Raw genomic sequence first — 23,690 nt, forward strand, 5'->3', positions numbered from 1 at the left:
TCGGTACATCTCAAACATGTACCTTCATGCTCTACTTGAATTCAGACATCCCTATCACCATTTGACTCACATCAGGTAGGGCCCCATAAGTACACCTCCGGTGTTATAGATGTGATATGTCAATCGACATGATCCCCAATGGCCATCCTGCAACTTGATACAAATTTCCAACCCTGAACCCATGAGAAAAAGCATCTTTGAAAATTATATTTTTTAACACGTACCTTTCCATCGATGAATGCCACCCTGAAACCTTTGACTTCCATTTCTGAGATGGACACCAGGTTCATCTTGCGATCACATAAAAGAGATTCTGTAAATGAATCGAGTTACCCTTACTCAATTGAGAGTTAACATTCCCTACACCCTTTCCGGGATAGGTGGCATCGGCTCCAAGTATAATCCCACAATTGTTTCCATCTCTACCAAATTAGAGAGTGCACCCATCTATCCGATGAAGTGCCTTGAAGCACTACAATCTATAAGCCAGATTCCCAAAGAATCTGAAGGAGAGGGCCAATACAAGATAACGCTTCTTTATCTTATCAGAAACAACATTTGATTCTTCATACCTAGGGTTCCTTGCTTTCTATGAAGAGTCGGCCATTTCCTTGATGACCTGCATTACCTGTCATTCCTTTGATCATTGAAGATGTCCCTGGAATGATTGTTATCATCATCAAGTGATGTGTCCCTGCCATTCGGACACTCCTTCGCATAATGGTCGAACTAGTTATCTGCCTTTCCTTCCACCCTGAGATCCGGTCTTCCAATGAAGTGATCTTTAGGTAGGCCATATTCCGTTGCGCCATTCTGATAATATTCTCTGCTTCGACTTCACCCTTGGTGAATTTGAAGAGGGATGAGGAATCCACTGATCCTTTTGTCCTTTCCCAACTGTCTTCGGTGATTGCTCTTTCACTCTTGCTTGGGCATTGTCTTCACCTCAGCTCCGATACCATGTTAATTTTAGGTATGTTCTATGCTTAGAGCAATTTATTTCAATTTTCACAGTTAGCTCCATATCTTTTCCAGATTAGCAATCACATCAGCATTAAAGTAAATTGCAGATAGAACATAAACATAAATCGCAGAAGACAAGCCAAGACAAGAGGAAACAAGATGTGGAGATAGCTAGGGACAAACCCCAATGTGGGGAAACCCTTCATCAATTCTTCTTATATGTTTTTCAATAGTTCAGCAGAGAGAAAGAGAGAGATAGTACGTTTACAACAAAAGTCAACATTTTGACTTATCTAGATAAGAGCATAGATCATCTCTAAGAAGATGATACATGAGATCAGTTGAAGACATGCTCCTTCAACTAATTCTCCAAGGTGACTCCTTCACCTATCGTTGTGCTACATTTCTTCATCATGCTACACCTCACCACGCTGCACCATGTTGTACCCATCATCACTATGTTACATCTCATCACGCTTCATTAATCATGATTGTACCCATCATTGTACTACATTATGTGCCATTGTTGCACCATGTTGCCATCCTGACCTATGTGTTGGCTGCACCTTGCTTGCTTGTTGTCCCTTGCTTGCTTGTTGTCCCTAGCATGCTTGTTGTCCTTAGCATGCTTGTTGTTACATGTTGGTTGTCCCTTGCATACTAGCTGTAACATCGCATGCTTGGTGTATTTGGTGCTAAGTACCATAAAATTGTCCCAATGTTGGTTAGTTGCCCCTTGCATGTTTCTCTCCTTCGGAGACAGATGCTCCGGTTGTTTCGACAGTTCCTGGCAGTTCCGGCTGTTCCCGACAGTTCTGGCAGTTCTGGTTGTTCCCGGCAGTTCCGGCAGTTTTTGTTGTTCCCGACAGTTCTGGCAGTTCTGGTTGTTCCCGGCAGTTCCGGCAGTTTTTGTTGTTCCCGACAATTCCGGCTTTTCCGGTAATTCTAGCATTTCCGACTTTTCCGCCAGTTCCGGCTTTTCCGGCAATTCCGGCTTTCTGCCCTCTAGATCAGGGCAACGTTATTCCTTAGGATCTCTCCTCCTACTAAAACCCAAAGACAAGTAGAGAGAGGAAGAGATCCCAAGTGTGTTGAAATGACTTGAAGGCCACCTCTATTTATACTAAAACGTTGAGCACATGTGGGGTTTATTTGGTTGCTGGCCAACCTTGACGAATTGTCTTATAACGCAAATAAATTCATAACTCCATGAATACTTATCGGAATCAGATGATCTTTAGATCAATCCTACACCTCTCAATGAGAGGGATCCAAGAAAAATATCAGCTGCCATAAATAAGATGACCCACATGGAGTTTGGACCTAGTTGCCAATTTTAACACAAGGGTTCACGCAGAGCCATCCAAGGCTCATGCAGAGGCAGCAAGGAGCTATGCAATGCGTCAGAGTGCCGGAGTGGGTGACGCAAAGGTCCAGAGGGCTGACGCAGTGCCTCCAGAGGCTAACGCAGGCCAAGCCGGAGTGACACTGGGCTAACGCTGGGTCAAAGAGAGGTTGATGCAGTCTTTAGAGGCTGACGTTAGGGTTTCGTGGGGCAGATTGGAGTTGTAGAGCTGTCGGACTGTTTATCCGAGGTTTCAGCCGAAATATCTGCTTCCGAGTAGAGAGGTACTACTACTAATATTTTTCTCTGTTGGGTGAGCCGGATTTGGCACCCAGATTGTATTCTGAAACTGCTTAATAAATCAAACCCTCGGATAGTTGCAGCAGTTTTCCCGCATTAGGTTTTTCTGGGGAAATTAGTCCAAAAACAACAGTGTCACTTGTGTGCTTGTTTCGATTTCCTGCAGTTGATGATCTGTAATGTGTTGAGCATGCATTTGTATTTATTTCCAGTATTTACATGGTAAATAACTTGTTAATTAACAGAACAAATAGGTAGGAATAAATTAGTAAAGTGCATGAAGGGTTTCTAATGTGTCAGACTTAGAAATTCCAACATGGTACAGAGAGTGGTTGCAAATCACAAGAGAACTGAGGACATTAGCCGAGCAGAGCAACAGCAGCAGAAAACAGTTGTCCCGAGTGACAAAAGTTGTTCCTAGTAGAATAGTAGCAAGGAAGGCGTGACGCAATGCCTGCATCATCAAGACTGAGTCAGGAAGAGGCAGCGTAGAGGCTGAGGGAGGCAAAGGCAAGCTCACGCAGAGGCCAGGAGGGCTGACGCAGTTGGCTGAGGAGGCTAATTTGTCGGTGCCGGGATTGCGCACAGAGCCTAGGAGCTCTAACCATCAGTTTGCTGGGGTTTAGGACGCTGTGGGTAAGTTGCAGAGTGGAACTGGTGGGGTATTGTAGTCAGAGCAGTACCTGACAGGGCAAGGCCAAGGTAGAGGGAGTTGTTGCCGAGGCGGATTTCTAGCCAAGGAATCTGGATCAGTGTTGCAGTTGCACAGACGATTGGAGAGGGGCATCTCGACATTGGCAGAAGGATTTCCAGGAGGGAAATTGAGGCTCAGAGGGAGTCACACCAAGAACTTCTAGGAGGGAAGTAGAGGAGCAGCGAAATGGCACTACACGGAGTAAGAGACCAGCATAGACTGGACGGAGCCTCAAACTTTGTAGTCTGAAAGGCCAAAATCTTATCCGTACTAGACAGGAATCATGTCAAGCACTTCGCCTTGAGGACGATAGCTATCCTAGTTGATCAGGCAGATAATGATAGGTACAAGGATGTAATGGTGAGGGCTAAGAGTATCATCCTTGACGGGGTAAAGGATCATATAGTACCACATATTGCCGAGAAGAACACAGCACAGGAGATGTGGGAGGCCCTGACCAAGTTGTATCAGCATACTTCCGTGCAAAGGAAGATGCTACTAGAAAATCAGTTGCAATCATACCAGATGAAGAAGGGAGAACAGATCAATCCATTCCTCAGTCGATTGAAGGAGATGCGGGATCAGCTGACTTCCATAAGGACAACGCCAGATCCAGAATTGATGGTGAGAACAGCCCTGAACGCAGTGTTAGAAGACTGGGAAGTGTTTGTAACTTTGTCCAAAGTATACTGGGCAGGGTGACCCTTCCAGATTGGGAGGAAATGTGAGCTGCTCTTCACCAAGAAGAGATCAGAAGGTTGAGCAAGGCAGGAAGCAACGGCAAGGGGATCAAAATCAGGAAGGAGGAGGAGGAGGATGTTGCCCTAGGATATGAGGGAAAGTAGGATAAACGGAAGAAGAAGGACCTCTCCAAGGTCAAATGCTTCCACTGTGGGGAGCTGGGTCATTATGCGACCCAGTTTCCAAGGAAGAAGAGTAAGGGAGAGGCCTCTGAGACCAAGGCAGCGCCAGCAAGGGTAGAGAAGGAAGTGGAGACAGACGATGATTGTGCCATGAGTGCTCATGTTCCACTTCAGAAGAAGTGGGGAGACATCAAGTTGTAGTCAGGCGGACTACAGGCGATGAGGGGCAGGATCCTCGAGGTACCCAGCCTCTTGGATTAGACCTTGCTACGAGAGCCTCGAAGAGGAGTAGCAGTACTGGTGGATGTCGATAGAGACGGATGCGGATGGAGCGACAGAGGGAGCTACAGTGCAGGATTCCCAGGACAGCGCAAGGCTAGCAGGCTGCAACAGTGCGAGAGGCACGGGAATGTTGCACCAGTGTAGGATGGCACAAAGAGGTGTGCAACGGTGCGAGATGCATGGAGTTGTTGCAGCAGCACAAAGGTCAGAGAGGGAGCACTTGTCAGTGACAGAGGGAGCTTCAGCATCAGGAGTGTTTCTAGCCTAACAGAGATGTCAGAGTTGGGAGATCAGTTACTTACTTCTCAGTAACTAAGTTGCAGTGCAGCAGTTAGCAGTGGTAGTGCTATGGGCAACACGATGCAACATGATGAGAGGGGTTGCAGTGCAGATACAACAGTGGCAATGGCAGAGCCATGGGTAGCAGCACGGATGCAGAGGCAGTTGCAGTACAGATGCAGTAGTGGCAGTGGCAGGGCCATGGGTAGCAGTACAGGATGCAGCAGTGCAGAGGATGTTGGGCAGCAGGCCTAGCATTAGCACAGGGACAGATGTCGAATGATCAGAGCGATGCTCAGTGAGGAGTATTACTAGAGCACAGTCCTCGCTAAGAGGGAGTGTTGATTTGGGGTAGCATCGGATGTGCTCTAGCCTCTAGCCACGAAAATTGTTGGAGAGGCTAAGGCACATGAGATCTCCAATACCCATAAAGAGTTTGGGTAGATTCTAAACAGTTTGAGAGATATTAAAATAATTAATATTTGTAATGGAGTCCCTAAGTCTAAACTTAGGGAAATTAAAATATTAACGTGAATTAATATAAAATTGTGTTAGAATGGTCCAAAAGTCATGGATCAAACCAGGTCTAATCTTAGTCATTGATTAGGGACATAATCTCGGCCATTGATTTGTTAACGAGAAAAGTATAAGAGGAGGCTTTAGGGTCACTTGGAGAACACACCAAGAGATCAAGATTTCAACTTTCTGGGGCTAGGTTTGCTGAGAAAGTTGAGAGAGTGATCAAAGTTACAGCTGAGGGGCAGTGAATACAGAAGCAGAGAGGCAGAGATAGCACCGGGAGGATCAGCGCAATAGCCGGAGAGAGGGACGCAGAAGCAGCCAAGGGTTCACGCAGAGCCAGCCAAGGCTCAAGGCAGCAAGGTGCTGCGCAATGCCTCAAAGGGCCAGCGTGGGTGATGCAGAGGGCCAGAGGGCTGACGCAGTGCCTCTAGAGGCTGACGCGGGCCAAGTCAGAGTGACGTTGGGCTAACACTAGGCTAGAGAGAGGCTGACGCAATCCCTAGAGATTAACACTGGGGTTTCGTGGGACAGATTGGAGCTGTAGAGTTGTCGGAGTGTTTATCCGGGGTTTCAACCAGAATATCTACTTCCAAGTAGAGAGGTACTAATGCTGAGATTTTTCTTTATTGGGTGAGCCGGATTTGGCACCCAAATTGTATCCTGAAACTGCTTAATAAATCAAACCCTCAGATAGCTGCACCGATTTTCCCGCATTTGGTTTTTCCGGGGATATTAGTCCAAAAACAACGATGTCACTTGTGTGCTTGTTTCTATTTCCTTCAATTGATGATCTGTAATGTGTTGAGCATGCATTTGTATCTATTTCTAGTATTTACATGGTAAATAACTTGTTAATTAACAAAACAAGTAGGTAGGAATAAATCAGTAAAGTGCATGAAGGGTTTCTAACATGTTAGACTTAAAAATTCCAACAATGTTTAGTTGACTTCTCCAATGGCTAGCTTAATTTGACTTTCCTCCCTTTACTAACTTGAATCACCCACCTACTCATTGAGTCTCTAAAGCCCTTGACTTTTTTACAATTTTGGCACCTAGGTATTCTAAAACTGGCCATGATCTGTATTGGGTCTCTATCAAAATCTTCATATTTTGCCTAGTGTTTCCACAACATCCCTATCTCTTCCATATCATCAGCGGTGTGTGTTGGTTCCATAACACCTTGTAGAATTTGGAAAATCTAATACATGGGTATTGTTCCTCTCATTCTGCTAATCATTTTTTATGTGATGCATACATTATTCTGCCCAACAATGACCCTAATTTTCCACCTATAAACCTATTTGATCTATTGACCATGTTGTAACTAGGCATTGTCTTCTCTTATCAAAAAAATTCAATGTGGCATTGACTCCTCTTGTCAAACTGAACAAAATAGACCAAGTTGACTTTTATGACCACCGAAACCACTTTGCATTAGGAACTATAAAAGCCTAAAAGCAAGCTCCAAGAAAACCATGAGTCCTCAAGTAGGCTCACCTAAGACCCTCCAATCCTATACAAGATGAAAGGAACCTCAAATGAACTACAAGGGACTAGTCATCAACCAACACAACAAGAAGTACACAATAAGAACAAGACACAAGCTTGGGACACCTAATACAGAACCTCACATGGTTGCTACAATGCTCTTGACTTATGAACTTGGGCTTACAATGGTGGTGATATATACTACAAGGTTTTTTATATGGACCCCTGTTGACATGCAAGGTAACAAGACCATGAGAGGCAAAGGGAAGGAAAAAGATGATCTAAGGGATTGTGGCATGTGAAAATTGGAGCAAACCCAGGAGATAAAGCACACACTAGACATAAACATGATATAGGCTAGCCAAAAAGTATAAATGTTATTTCATTTCTTAAATGAATATTTGGTGTATTAAATATTCATATATCCTAAGGTTCGTAACTTTGGAAAATATGAAGTTTTCAAAGAGAGAATATCCAAACAAAGAAAATTTTTAGTGTAATGTTTAGACATGCACATGAGGGCAAGAGGAAACATGAACATGATAGTGATAGAGTACTTGCTCAACAAACCAAGGAAAAAAATTACAAAAGAGTCTCAATTTGGGTATTGTTTGGCAGGTGTTACAAAAAGAATGCAACAAACTCATAAAGTGAACAAAATGAGGAGAAAGGCACTACTAGAACATGGAACAAAGGCATGTAACCCAAAGCACAAGTGTGGCCATAAATTTCTCTTAGAGTGGACCAGAGAAACACCCAATAGATATGTGCACAAAGCTGAGAAAAGAGACACTCAAACAGAACTAGGTCACAAGAACCACAAAAAACAAACACAATTGGTGTGTTAACAAACTAAACAAACCACAGAGGGGCATAAGAGTCCCAAAACCATAGTGATCTCCACCTAGTTCCCTATGAAGGTAAAATGAAGCTTAGAGAGGGCCTCCTTTGTAGCGATAAAAGCCATAAACTTGGTTTTTCTAAGATTAACCACCAGCTATCAAAGGTCTCAGAATCAACCAAAGGTGTCTAGTTATCATTGTAAAATCCTTGGAGAAGCAGCCAACAAGACTAGGGCTACAGGGGAGCGCCCCTACCCCCCTCAAATCTGCTCCCGAAGCATGCTCCTACAAAAAAAAATCGCTCCCCGTCTTTCTTCACAAAAAAAAATATTCACAACGATGTTCCAAATGCAATTTTTTCTCAAAAAAACAAGAGTTTTTGAGTGGGGAAGCCTAATATTCAAGCCTATGGCCCTAGTATTGATATGCAATTCATGGCAATGTTAAATTCTTAAAATAAAAGTGATATTCTCCTTTATCTTTCATTTTCATCCTTTTACTTAAATTTTTAACATTACCATGAAATGACTCAGGATGTTTGAGAGTGGTCCCGACCTCATTGGATTTCATATGGAGAAAGTAGAATTTTAGATCTCACCCAAAATCAAGCAGACTTATCAGCTTTTCAGGATTTCACGATTGGGGGGATTTCAATGTTTCCATTGGATTTTGTCATGTACTAGGATATGGAACTCGTATTTAATCAAGAGCACCAAGCCCTCTATGCACCTTGATGTTAGTAACAATGGTTGTCGAACTCCTCTATCATGACCCTACTAAAAATGTACCCATCACTCAAACAAAATCTTGACTTGACATGCTACGTTTTTTCTATTTTATGTTAATGCTTAGAGGGTGATATTAATGACAAAGATCCCAATATAGGCAATGATTTTGGCGATGCGTAGGTATTTGTTGTGACATGATTTTTATGGATGCTAGAGGCCATCTAGAGCCTATTTGTTGATGTATTTTCAGTTCAAAGATGGATTGCACTCGATGCTATTTTGGTTATGTGCACCCTTACATGCTATATAAATGAGAACTTGTAATTTGTGGACTTGTGGTTGATGAAGATTATAACTACTATATGAATGATGTTATATGGTTTAATCCATGTTTTTATGTTTTTTATCACTAATTCATCATTCTACATGCTTTTGTTGACATATATGCATCAAAATATATAAAAATATATATTATATAAAATTTGCTCCCAAAATTGCTCCCAACCCAGGAGCTTTTGAAAATGTCACTCCCCGCTCTTGCTTCCTGCGTCTGCTCCCGCTCCCAAGCAGCCATGTCATCTACAAAAAAGGGGAGTGTTATCAAATCCTGGCAAAGAAGGAAATCATCATCTCCCTCTGAGCTATCACTATGTGTTCGAGTTCATTAATGTAGACCAAAAAAAGCCTTGGAGAGAGGGAGAAGCCCTGCTTTAACTCAGTGGTACTACGAACATCCTCAAAGAATCCATGTGGCATACAAATGTGACCAATAATTAGCGCATAAAGCCTCATCACTATGAAAATAAGTCCATCAAGAACACTAAGAACTTAGAGGCTAGAGCCTCTCAAGGAGCAGATGTTTGGGCACCATGTCAAAGCTCTTCCAAAAGTCAACAAAACAACAGACTTTCAAACATTTCTATCTAGTCTCCTTGATGATAACATTAAGGGTCAAAATAAGGTTGACAGCATGAAAAGATTTTGTTAAATTTTCAATACAAAATTTGATTTCAACGCAAAAAATATATTCACCTAGTAAATTATTTTTCTGAAAATTTGTCGAATAAAAATACAATGCCAATTTAACTTTAATAACTTGTAGCAAAAATATAAATTGAAAAATAGTCACAAATACAGCAAAATTTACACCCTCCATATTCTCCTTCACCTTTTATTACTTGGGATAATTAAGGGCTCCCTTAACAAGGAAAATAACCCTCAGAGAATACACAGAAAATACAACTAATGGAAACTAGCAAATTATACCCCAAAAATTTGTCTTGCAAAAGTTTGACCCTCCTAAAGTCACTCAGCCCCTCCACTAGAGCAACCTCAACCCTCTTGGCATCCCCATACTCATAGCACAATTGTATAAACTTAGCATCAACCCTCTCGACCTATTCAAGCTCACAACAACTCTCAGCCTCTCTACCTAAGTAAATATCGGCCCTCCTCTTATGCACTCCATCCATAAAAATTGTTCACTCAAATTTACAACTACACAGTTTTATTTTTCCCTTCAATCTTGAGTCTCTCACTCCTCTTGAGAAATTCACTCTCCCAAAATTGGATGTGTCTTTCACCTCTCCCTTAGGATTTTCTATAATTTCTCATTGAGCTAGATCGAAAACCCTAGATCTCCAAAGTGTTGAATAGCTAGGATAAGATCTTGAACCTCACTTGAGATCAATGGTAGAGATCAGATCTAACTCACTTAAGTAAATTAATTTACTTAACCTTAGCCAAATAGCCAACATTAATTAATCAATGTGCTTTTTCAAATTTAGACTTAGGAAAGAGATCATGTTAAAGATGGGTACCTAGGGAAGAATCCCCTAGCCCATTTGATCCAACATCTAATGGAACAAAATTCAAAAATGTATTACTGGACAAAAGAAATATCAAATTCATCAAGGTCTGCTTCTTGGAGGGAAAATGAAATATTGTAATTTGAATTATTGAAACTGAAACTTAATATTGGGTCAAAGTTAATGGGTTGGCTCCTATGTCGGCTACCCACCTCAAGGGACACGTCCCTTGGCTCCCATCATTATAAATAAGCATCTATTTGTCCTCCAAATGAGAATTCGATCAAGCACATTTGAGGCCTATCTCTGAGGCTTAGAAACCCGAGTTCTAAGGCAAATTATCTGAGCTAGGAGGGTCTGAATTTCTATGAATACCTAAGGCTTCTAAGGATGAATGTTTTGGGTTGAGGCACAACTAATGCGAAGTCTTAGGCTAAAAGGAGCGAGCATCTGAGACTTATGAATGTGAGTTTAAGGCTACGGGAGTCTGAGTTGAAGGTCTACATGTTTGAGGAAAAAGGTAGCAAGTCTGAAGAGACTCTGTCGCAGGTCTGTGGAGACCTAGGCAGCAGGTCCGAAGAGACTAGGCTGCGGGTCTGTGGAACATTAATTAGTAATTAGTACTGAAGAGGCATGTCTAATGGGACATGACCTTCCATGAAGAGGCACCTGCCTAGGTATATAAGCAAACCTCATTTGTAACAATCATCTCATATCTTTTGTACAATTCTTATATAATATATTATTGCCCTATAATGGATGTCTTTGTCTTCAAAGTGTTTTGAAGATTCTTGTGAAGAACAAGCCTTGTTCATTACATTTGTATCAAAGCGTATACGAACTTTGTTCATAACATTGGTATCAGAGCATTCCTCTGAGTATACAAACTTTGTTCGTAACATCTAATGATGTAGATATTCTTTTAGCACTTCTAGTTTATCATTACGCAATTACACTTGAGAAATTCAACCACAAATGCATAAGGACAGTAGAGATCACAATGCACAAAGAGAACACAATATTTACCCAAAGAAAACCCATTTGAGGCAAAAACCCAACAACCTTAGAAAAATTCTTCATTTCAACAAGAGATACACCTAATACTGCTAGTCAACTATGAGGTCAAACTAACCAACAATGCTATGATCAAACTTGGTCAAACAGCCCTCTTATCAAGTCAATCTTCTACCCTTCAACAGTTCAACTTCAACCCTCTCTAATCTGCCTAGGCCGAATTTCGGCCTCCTAGAATATGCCTAGAAACTCGGCCCTACTGCCCAGAAGTTTGGCCCCGCTACCCAAAAACTGCCCAGAAAAGTCACACGTGCAAAGTTAAGGAGAGAGAGGAAAGTGCTAGAGATGAATTCGTCCTTCTTCGCTAGGATGCCCAAAATATTTCGTCTTGTGTGAAGTTGAATGGTACCTTGTGGAGGAAGTCAAGTGCTCTATATATAGTGTTTTGCCTGTCCGAATGGGTGTCTTTTAACTGGGGCTGACTTGACTTGAAGGAGGGTCGACTTGACAAGTTTGGAGCCAAAAACTCAAAATTCAAATTTCGTAATTTTCTCTTTTGATACCAACATGAAGAACACGTATTATATTAATTCTTTCAAGGGCTAAACAACAAAAATTACATGAAGGACATATCTTACAATTTCATTATATATTTCAAGGGCTAAAATATAAATTATGAAGAGCAACCATAGCTACAAAATTTAACATCAACAAGGCATGCACATGCAAACTTACCATCAAATCAGCAAGCATAATCATCCAATCGAGGAGAAGTGAGACTCCCCCAAGCCAAAGACATCCATCGGATAAATCTAATGCCATTAAGGAATGGGTCAATGAGGATGAATCCCCCCAAGTTAGTCCAATGCTCGAAGATAGTAGCTACAAATCTCCAACAATGTGACGCAAATCACAATGTGGAATCCCATTCAATATGAGGTGTAATAGGGCTAAAGTGGATGCTAACAATTCTTTGTTATGTATGAAGGTGGATCTTGCAAAACTATTCTTTGGCTCCAATATGTAAAACTCTTGAATGCACATCTAAATTGTTATTTATGATGAAATACATAGTGCGTTTCATGGCTTCCTTGATAAATACAATGAGGAATTTTCAAGGTTCCTAATTCTTAATAGCATTGCAACAAAGCACTATTTTCCCCAACATTAGCCCTATTTCATCATTTTTTGAATATTGTCATACTAATAAAAAGGCTTGGAAGCTTTAAACTCACAATTTTGCTCGGTATGATCTTTATAGTTAAACAATAATTTCATTCATTAAGTAAATGAAATTTCAATTCAGTTTATATCAATGTCACATGGTTTTAGTTCGAGTTTGAATTTGGCAACGATAAAGTTCGATTCGATTTCGAATTTGTATATGAGGTTTGGATAAGGTTTGTCATGTTGCACATTTTTTGTGCAAAGTTCCAAGGCAGTAGATATGTCAATGAATTTTCAAATGATCGGATCATCAATCCGTTGTTTATTGAGTCATTGTAAACCCATTCTGCAAATTTTAATGTAAGTGATGCTAGTAACACAGTGTGTGTATGTAATAACCTAGGTAAGCCTATTATTTTGGCAAAAGCTTCATCCTAGAAGGTTTTTCGTCTCACTGATTCATTTGTGTTTCTAAACACAAATGGTCGACAGAGTTTTTCCCTCCAACCTCACCCCAAAGCTAGGGTGGAATTCTTTGTCAAAGTCTTAGGTGAGTCCTAGTGTTCTAATCGAGCCTTATGTAAAAGTTATTTGGGAATAGTTTAAGCTAATTTGCTTAATTATTTTATTACAAATCATTTGGTCTACTAGATCATATTGTGTCACAGAATTGGGTAAATTATTTGAGGGTCTATGGCGAACAGGTGTTCCCCCTTTGAGGTTTAAATTGTAAAAAATTTATGTAAAAAATATTTTAGTGCATGGTCCCTCATACTTAGACACCATGGCTAAAATATTAGAGGGTGGAAAAAATTATTAATCCCCTCAAATGTCAATTAATTAAATTTTCTGGCAAAATTAAATTAAAATCCTAAGTCAAAAATTTAATTAATTAGAGTCAAAATTAAATGTCTAGAGAAATTAAATTGTCCAAGTGGAAAAATTTGTGGGTCTCAAAGATTAATTTTTGAAGGTCTCCCACCAAGGGAATATTGGAAATTTCAATAAAAAATGGACCCTTGAACCTTGGTGCTTAAGTCAAAGTAAATTTTTGAGGAAATTAGCTCAAAATAATTAATTTAATGAGAAATTCGAAAATTCTTCAAAATAAATATTTTCAACGGCTAAGATTAAAAGATCATCAAGAACTTATCAACAGCCAAGATTATTTTGATGAGAATCAAGCCAACTAGCCATTATTTTTCCACTTGGAGGATTTCTTTATAAATTAGAGAGCGATTTGAGTCTCAAGCCATCTGATTTTTCGCTAAGAAAATTCTGAGAAAAGTTGATGTAACGTTAGTCCCGCTGGGAACATTTTTTGAATCATAATAAAGACTTTGGGGTGCAGTTCATGGTGTTCAGTGTTCATTGGTTTGTGGTATGTGCTGGGTACGGGTTTTCCTATATTGTGCTAAATTGATTTTAAAAGTTTGTTTTTCATTAGATGGGAATAAAAACATTCTGTTAATAGATTTTGGGTCTATTTTAGGAGATCTAATTCACCATATGTCTAACAAACTTTCTTGAGAAAAATATATAGTGTTCGTAGGTTCCCCAATCCTTGGGCTCCAAGTTCACAAACTGTGGGCATGAATTGACTTTGTTTGGACTTCAGATATTTGTTGTGATTTATCTAACTTCGCTAAGGTTGTAGCTTGCATCTAATTTCAAAAGAGTTTTATTAGTCATTTATCAAAAAAAAACTCCAAAAAAATTTATTTCTCAAAATTTGTTTTGAAACCCTTGTATATTCGTAAATTTTATAAATAGATTTGTAAAATATATTTTGTAAATTATTTGTAATTGGGTTTTTGGGGTTTAGAGATTTTGTATGTATTGGGGTTTTGGGTATTTGTGAATCCATTTTTTGCAGATGACAAGAAAAGGAAAAAAGTTGGAATAGAACTAGATCTAGGCCCTTGAGGGTAAGATCTAACCTCTAAAAAATTTTGCAAGGCCAACCATTGAAGAATTCGTAATAAATTTCAAATCTCAAGAAAAATAAATTTTTTTGCAGATGGGGTTTTAAGTTTCAGCCCTCCCGAGCCCAGATCCAGCGCCTCCAAGGCTAGTGTCTCCCTCCTCAGCCTCTGCATCAGCCATTTAGCCTCCTATGTCATCTTTTTAGGCCTCCAAGAGGCCAGTGTCAGCCTTTTGAGGCCTCGGCCTCTTCTTTTTGGCCCTGCACTGAGGATTTTATGCCATTTTTGGCCTAGCCGTGAGCTTAGGAGGCCTCGGCCTCCCTCCTTGACCTTGGACGGCTGCCCTTAGGGCTAGCCGTGGGATTTTCCAGCCCTTTCCCACCCTCTTCCTCCTCTGTGTCCTCCTCTACAGCCTTCGCTCTCCCTTCTTGGCTTCCTTTGACCCCTTTTGGCCCTCATTCAGCCCTAAACCCTAGCCGCTAGCCCTTAGAGGGATTTCTCCCTCCAATGTAAAGCCCTCTTGGCCTTCTTTTGCCTCCTTTGCCTCTTCCTTGGCCTCCTAAGCCTTTTCTTGCCCAATGCTAGCCCTATTGGGCCTAGCGTTGCCCTCTTCTAGCCCTAATTTGACCTCTATCCATTTCTGAATTTTTTGGGACTGAATACTTGGTGGGTTTTGCAGAAATCTGGCTCGAAAGATTGTGTTTTCAAGTGGCAACTTCATTACAAAATTTTGGCAAAATTGGGCAAAGTGATCTATAAGGTCTTGGACCTAGGCTTTGCTCTCTAAACCCTCATTCTCTCACTATTTTGTTACAGTTGTAATAACATCTTTATAACAATGAATTAACAGCCCTAATAACACATCTGATTGGTCAAAATACTTCAAGAATTGCATAGAAATATCTTCCTAAATTTTGGCCACTTGGGCATTGCATATCTAGTTTGGATCTAGTTTTTAGCTTGCTGGAATATCTCTGCATAACTGTGAAGTCAGATTTGATATTTTCTGAATATCACATCTTAAAAGCGCTAAAAATCTAATTTTTCAGTTTGGCAAGCTTACTCTAAGTTTTGGGCATATTTTCGAACTGGTTAAAGCACTAATAACCAATGTTGCAAACAACGGCATCGGGATAAAATCGGCAAGGGTCCGAAAAACCAAAAGATCGGGAAAATCGGGAAAACATCAGCAAAATTAAGATACCATAAAAATTTCTTTAAAAATCAGCAAACATCGGCTAAGCCAAAAAATCATGATTTCAAAATAGAATCAGGATGTTATCGAGATGTTCGCAACATTGCTAATAACTCATTGTTTACACATTTACTTACTGCTATAATAAGTGTTTCAGATTTGATATAACAGTTAATGATTCATCATAAGTGGGATAAAATCCACTAATTTACATTGGCAAGTCATTAGATTATTCATTGGTCATCTTATGATTCATATGTTTGGTATTTTCCTTAATTTAAAATGAGATATTTACTGTTGTCCCATATTACATCATAAGTAGCTCCTCATCATTTACTTGGTTTATAGTGGTTTATGCGTTAAGCTCTAACAATTGCTTGTCTTGTGATTGATCTTGAGAATTTGTTAACTTGACACTAAAATCACTCACACATCTAAGTTCTAATCTAATTGGCATTATAACATTAACATAAGATCATTGGTAAATTTGTTATAGAATCATTATTGGAATATCTTGAGCAATTGTGATTGGCATTTTGTGTTGATAACCATTGGCTAATTGATAAGTGGGTAAGTGTTATCAGTTCCTTTCAGTTTTGTCGTTGGTTAAATATCTTGTGGATTGATCTATTGTTGGCACAAAATAAATTGGCACTTTCTTGGTTGCGAAATTGCACATAACTCATTAATAAGTATTCGTGTCGTTAAAGATTCATCATAACTTAGAGTACTTAAATCATTAAGCTAATCTCAAACTAAGAAGTTCACTCATTATCATTGCATAAGCATTCCAGACTTAGCTTGCATTAAAAACTTACCTCCAAGCATAAGCTTGGTTGATACGCTCCTATGACAAAGCTTGGTTGATACACTCCTAGGATAACCCTTTCTCATTTAGTTTGAGGGATTCAACCCTTCTTAGTGGTTAACAAACCTTGCAGTCGTCAGAGCCACAATGTCTGCAACTGCTGAAGGCATTGGGTGGTTGGAACACAGGGGGAGGTATCATTAATCAAGCCTTTGCTTGCTTCCTGTTGGCTTCCATCCCACAACCTACTCTTAGATTGTTCTCAAAACAATTGAGGGAAAGGTTCCATTTAGACTAGACATATAATCTAAAACTAACCAAGATCCTTGTATCACACTTAGATTTTAGGACTTGTACTTCATATAAGTTAGTTATTCATCTAAGCAGTAGTTGTCCATTTGATTACTTGGTTATAATTTTATAATAAGCAAGAATTTTGACTCCATAAGGCACTGGTCTGAATTCCAAATCTAATTAGATCTTTAAGTCTTGCTAAATTTTCACCAAGTAGTTAGGCCGCTCAACTGTGTCTCCCGGACAAGTTGGTTCCCAACTTGCTTTCCATCATCTCACTTCCATAGGTGTTGAATAAAATGTAACTAGGTTCGGTCTTCATAAATGTAACTTTGATCTTTGTACTTGTAAAAGAAAAGAAATATTATTTTTGTAAATTATAAAATGAGTTTCTTGCTCACTACATAAGTCCAACACATATTGAAGTGTTATAGGAAAGTCAAAGAGTCAAAGAAAATGTTAAAGAGCTCTTCTTGAGCATATATGTAATGTATATGAGTCAACCTAGCGTCTAGATCAGCCCTCCAAGACAAGCACAATCCTCTTGAAGAAGGCAGCAAGAAAAACGATGAATATAATATATATATATATATATATATCAATAAATATATATATATATATATATCAAGTCGGCTCACATATGGAGACACAACGGTTCACTGGTTCATGTCGGCTTGAATACATGGACAAACAACTATAAATATGCAGCTAGAGTCACCATAGAGAAACAGAACTTCGGACAAGCCTCTGCAACTTCGGATGAGGACAAAACTTTGGCATACCTTTGAAATCGCGGTAACAATTACAGTGACATCTTCGGACACCTCTCTGAAATCTCGGACAAGTGAAGGATTCTATGGTTTTCGGACGGTTGGAGAAGGATTTTATGGTTTTTGGATGGGTATGACGGGTGTACAGTCTCCCATAGTCTCAGCAAAACTATGATAAGAAGGAACTCAGTAATCCCACAATGATATACTCTCGGCATAATTGTGATCTCGGTGCAAGGAGAACATAATTACAGTCTTAGTGAAGATATCAGTGAGAAATACACAGTCACGTTCTTGGCATAACTATTATGATGAGGATCTCAGTGATACTCTCTCGGCATACTTCTAGATGCTGTCATAAGTCTCAGTACAGCAGCGTTGCAACAATAGTGATTTCAGTAATGACCTTGATAGTACAACAGTAGTGAAGACCTCGGTGAAGCAGCAGTGACAATGATGAACTCAGCAGTGACCAAAAAGAGGATTGGTGTCTTGGTCTTGGAGTGGCCTAATATGTCAAGGGTCATGGTCTTGGTATTCATCAATTGGAATCTCTATAACAAGAATTTTGTGTGGGTTTTCCTCTCAAAGAGTGAGAGGTTTTGGCCCTAGCAAAAAGCCAACATTTTGTGTTCTTGTCTCTTGTATTTTGATAGCTATTTGATGAACTAAAGAAGACACACTCTAATAATAAGGAAAGATTGTACTAATAAGAAAAACCTCACAAATAGTTATCATGCTAAGAAGAATCTCATTAACTGCACTTGCCAGATTCTTCAACAATGGGGACTACCCCCCATAGCCTGTTGTTGGGAGACAGCAACAGCCCCCGCCCATAGCCTATTGTTGTGGTGCCATACAATCCAAGCGAAAACATGTCCATACACATATTTTTAAATCTCAATAAATATATATATATATATATATATATATATATATAATTAAATATTATATTAATAAATTTACAAATTTTTATAAATATAAATTATACTATGTTGCGCGAAATTTCAAAGAACCCAGTTACCCAGCGTTTCGGGTCGTACCTATACTCGAAACTCCGAAACTTGGCCGAAACTCGGCCGAAACTCAACCATCATGTAATCATCTATTAGAGTTAATATAGACTTTTTTTCCTTTTAAATTGTCATCTATGGGTCTTATTCCCTTTTTTCTTGCAAGATAATGTGTTATTCACTTATTTATTTATATATATATATATATATATATATGACGTTTCAACTGACGTTTTGGCCGGACTTTCCATTTTTGGGAGGTGACGTTTCTAAACATACCCGTTTCGGAAACTCCGAAATGTTTCGGCGTTTCGTGCAACTTAGAAATTATATTAATTTATAATATATATAATATATTATCATATGTTTCCTCGGACTAATAAGATAATTGATTCCATTCGATGCATGGTGAAAATTTTACACCCATAACCGTCATTTGTAACCTAGACCCGTAATGCGTAACCCTGATCCCAATTTGTAACTTCATGCAATTTTAGCCCGTAACCCAGAGTCGTGCAATTTTTTTTCAACGTGCAATTTGTTTGCCCTGTAACCTTCTCTCCCGGGTTTTCCCTGTGTCGGTTGGCTTCAAACCTTTTGAATAAAGTTTTCACTCCCATAACCTGCTTGCCCAGGGTTTTTTCTCTGCCACAGCTAACAATTGGCCGCGAACTTAGTCACTCAGGATTCTTCTGTGCTGGTTAGCCTCGAATCCAATGAACCAAAACAAATTTTTACAGTTTTTTTGAGTTTTGCCGGATTCCGAACCTCAAAGTTCAGGTCCGGCAAACCTTGTGAAATAGGTTTATATCATGCCATGATTATAATACCACCATTCTGGTTCTATAACCTGCCTGGGAACTCCATGTGGCAATGGTTAAAATCTAAGGTAAGATTCAGTACTGACATTAGACAAGGTACCAAGAAAATTGCATCATCGCCGACTGAAACATCCAATTATATAAAGTTGCAAGTTATCCTTGAGATTACACAGGAGGTTATGCCACAACATGCACTGACAGCTCTTAACTGTAACCAAGACCGTGTTAAAATCTTCAGTGTGCATATGAAATAACAGTAGGATGGGAACCAACAAATAGGCTGATGGGTCTTAAAAAATAATATAAACAATTCCTGAGAATAAAATTTTATGCTCAAAATTGATGACCATTTAACTTTATGCACTCTACAGATTGGAGAAGGTAAAATCAATGAAAATATATATATTTGACTCCCTATCATACTGTAGTCACAATCAGAGTTCAGCAGTCATATTCACGTGTTTGAAACTATATAAGACGTTCACAGACACCAAATTAATTGTAAAGCACAATATGAGGATTAAAGGACACATCGAATAGGAAGGAATAAGAACCTTGATCCCAGCTAATTCTCCTGGCATCTCATCCACTACAGTGACTTTGAATCCACAACGCTGAGCCCACAGTTTGTACATACGCAAAACCATAGCTGCCCAATCCATACTCTCTGTTCCCCCAGCTCCTGCTTGAATCTATACCAACAGCAGGATAAATTCAGAAATTATCTAGATCTGTAGTACTCCATTTGTTTTCCTAAAATAAGAACCTAAGCATTTTTCGCCTGCATTCCTTGCATTTGATTGGTTTACCATAGTAACCAAAACCATTTTTTCTGAGCTTTCTACAAACAAAACTGCCCTTTTATTGTTCACTTCTCTGTAAGAACATTAAACAAACTCTGACCATGTTTACATAACCAGATATCTAATACTATTGTCCTATAAAGGCTTGTAATACAAAATGAAGCAACAGAAGCAACAAGGCAAATAATAAATCAGTTTGCTGATCAGTGGCAACTAAAGAAGATCCCAAACTTGTTACCTGCCCTGCATAAAATTGCATTATGGAGAAAGAACTATCTTCCCAAAACACAGGCAATCAATGGATTTACTTTCATTTTCTTCAACTTGTCACTGTCCTTGTAAAACAGACAAATTTAGTATCTTATTTTTCTTTGGAGTGTAAAGTACTTGTAGAAAAGTATTGATAATCACCTCTAAATAACAAGAACATGAATCATGCTCTGCAGACAGCAACGCTGCAATCTCTTTCTCCTTTGCAAGCTTCCGCATATCTAGCAAGTCTCTGGTTGTTTCCTGCGTAATGCTATATTTAATCATTAAATATAAATATCTCCAGAGTAGCTAATAACAATTCAAATTATTTTCCATTCAAGAGGAGAAAATAGGCCCTCGAAACAGAGCCACCTGATCTGAAAAGCACTTAACAAAGGTTAGTGGATACCAAATTTTTGTAAGGCTTCCTAGGGAAATCTGGGTAGAACAGTAGATGCCATTGTTGGAAATGATCAAGGAGATGTCCTTCATCTTTACGGTGAAATGACAGCTAAATATGATGCCAACTACAAGGCAAAACTGGAGAACCTGACCAGAGGTCTGGGAATTTGTTGTGAAATTGGCCTATGGAGAATTGAGATAGTAAGGAGCTCTGTCATAGTATCTAATTTGGTAACTGAGGGAATAAACCAAAGGATTGGAAATTGGAATGAGAACTCAGTATAGTAAAAACCCAATTGGATCTTCAGATGTAAGCAGCAGAAGCCATGACAGGCATAAATTGAACAAGGGGTAAGCCATCATAGCAAAGTGGCTAAGATTCACATCAGTTAATATGATAGAGATAAGATTGAGGAGGACCGATTCCCACACCCTTTGCAGCTCAACTTAAGAGGCTGTAAAAATGAACAGAATAAGAAAAGCAGTTGAAAATCCCGAAAGGAGAGAATCCCCCAGGAGAAGAACATTTATATATTGGTTGCAGATCTCAGAAAGCAAGTGGGTGGCCTCTTTACCAGCCCATGACAAGGATTGTTGGAATAGAAGTCATAAATGAAGCTGAAGAAAACTGTGAAGGAGGTACAAGTCTGAAGAATCCTTACAAGGTTCCCTGGAAAAATTGTCGCGTCATTGGTTCAGGATGCATAAGTTTCTAAAGGTGATCGATGGTTTGACTGCTTTAAGAGAGGCATGGAGATTATCAAAGCAGAACTGAAGGACATTATAGAGGCTATTATTGGCCCAGTAGAGAATGAATGAAGCAGCTGAAAATCCCGGAAGGAGAGAATCCCCCAGGAGAAGAACATTTATATATTGGTTGCAGATCTCAGAAAGCAAGTGGGTGGCCTCTTTACCAGCCCATGACAAGAATTGTTGGACTAGAAGTCATAAATGAAGCTGAGGAAAACTGTGAAGGAGGTACAAGTCTGAAGAATCCTTACAAGGTTCCCTGGAAAAGTTGTCGCGTCATTGGTTCAGGTCCCAGGATGCATAAGTGTCTAAAGGTGATCGATGGTTTGACTAATTTAAGAGAGGCATGGAGATTATCAAAGCGGAACTGAAGGACATTACAGAGGCTATTATTGGCCCAGTAAAGAATGAATGAAGCTGTTGAAACATGAACCAGAGTATTGTAAGACCACTAGCAATAAAGCAGAGGACAAGGACAGGGTGATCCTTGACCAACTGATGATTACTTCAGCTACTAAGTCTATAGACAGTTATTGTAATGTCACTGTGGGTACTGTAATTCCTGTGTTTCACTGTCTAAAAGTAATAAAGTCCAGAGCATTCATTTTGGAAATATATCACAAAAAAAGTTGCATTGTTAGACAACTAGAATTTTCAAGGATATGGACGCCAAGCAAGGCAACTACCCATGTTTTGAAAATGTATGCAAGCAGAGTAGCAAATGAAAATCCGAGTACAGGTTGAATGTATGCTTGGCTACCAATTTGGCTTGTTAATAAAAAGGAATAAAATAACTTTTTTCATCAATGTGCACACTCACAGTGTAGAACCATTAATATACATCTCTTCTGGAACCATCAACTGTCACTTAAAGCAATAAATTCTAAAAGAAGTTGAACAAAACAAATACAAATGACCACTGCCTTGAAATTTCATCGTTATTGTTATCAAAGTAAGGTCCTCAAATCAAAAAGATTTAAAATCAGAGTATTGAAACTTGCTGTTAGTCAGTTGACTCAATATATGGATCAACTGAACCTCAATTTATGGCTCTCTAATTTGTTTGTTTATGGCATATTTTAACAAGGTACTTAAGTTTGGTCAACACCATCATTATGTAGAGAGCATCATGCGATTTGAATAGTGTGTTTGTGGACTATCATGTCAAGTTGTTTTTAGATGTAGAGGTCATATTGTGTGATACAACTTTCTGCTGAAAAACAGTGGCTCCTAGAATATTCTGCTTTGGTAAAATACATATGCTTACATACCAAAATTTATAGAATATTAATCAATACACCGCGTCAACTACCCTATAGCAGTATACATTTTCGCAAGAAGATTCCATCATGATCGAACAATGAGATCATCCAGATTTCATCATCATCTTCAGCCATCATTGTTTAAAGTTGTAAACTCATTCTGCATGTCTGTAATGTAAATAATCTTAGTAAAACCATATATGTATGTAACAAACTAGGTAAACCTATTGTTTTGATGACGATTTTCATCCTATGAAGATTATCGTCTCACCGATTCATCTGTGTTTCTAGACACTAATGATCAGCAGAGTTTTTCCCTCCAACCTCACCCCAAAGCTAGGGTGGATTTTGTCGTCAAGATCTTAAGCGAGCCTTAGTGTTTTTAGATCGAGTCTTTGTAAAGGTAATTTGTGAATAATTTTAGCTAGTTGGCTAAATTATTTTATTACAAATCACTTGGTCTACTAGATTATATTTAAGTCGCAGAATTGAGTAAAATAATGAGGGTATAACGAATGGGTTTTCCCCCTTCATGTATTAAAATGTAATATCTTAATGTAAAGAATATCTCAGTGCATGGTCCCTCATAGTTAGACACCGTGGCTAAAATATTTTAAGATTGGAAAAATTGTTAATCCACTCATGAGTCAATTAATTCAATTTTTTGGCAAAAATTAATTAAAATCCTAAGCCAGAAATTTAATTAATTTTATGTCCTAGGAAAAATAAATTCTCCTAATTAAACATTTCGTGGGTCTTAGAGAAATAAATTTTTGGAGGTCCCCGGCCAAGGGAATATTGAAAATTTCAAAAGATTTTGGACCCTTGGGCTTTGGTAGTTAAGTCAAAGTCAATTTTTTGAGGAAATCAACTCAAAATAATTAATTTTGAGTTGATTAAAATTGAATTAAATGAAAAATTCGAATTTCCTCAAAAAATAAAATAATTTCGACGGAGGAGATTAAAAAATAATTAAATCTTTTTCAACGGTCGAGATTACTTTGATAGGGATTAAGCCAACTAGTCGTTGGAGAATTAATCGATAAAATAGAGGTCACTTGTCATACAAATGATCCGATCATTGAATCGTGTACTAGCTT

At 38.9% G+C, this 23,690-nt stretch overlaps 1 protein-coding gene across 1 annotated transcript in view; it reads right to left on the reverse strand.

Annotated features, from left to right (window-relative positions):
- The window catches only part of LOC149204297 (Peptide chain release factor 2), a 207,507-nt gene that overhangs the window by 56,112 nt on the left and 127,705 nt on the right, over positions 1-23,690 (reverse strand). Inside the window, exons 3-4 of the mRNA XM_089394681.1 lie at positions 20,336-20,437; positions 19,676-19,813 (exon numbers count right to left, since the gene is read on the reverse strand). Coding sequence (XP_089250807.1) covers positions 19,676-19,813; positions 20,336-20,437 — 240 coding nt within the window. The remainder of the gene's footprint in view (positions 1-19,675; positions 19,814-20,335; positions 20,438-23,690) is intronic.

This window comes from Pinus tabuliformis, chromosome 1_2 (genome assembly GCF_031772625.1).
Source record: "Pinus tabuliformis cultivar Carrire ecotype Pingquan chromosome 1_2, CPIR1, whole genome shotgun sequence".
Lineage (NCBI taxonomy): Eukaryota > Viridiplantae > Streptophyta > Pinopsida > Pinales > Pinaceae > Pinus > Pinus tabuliformis.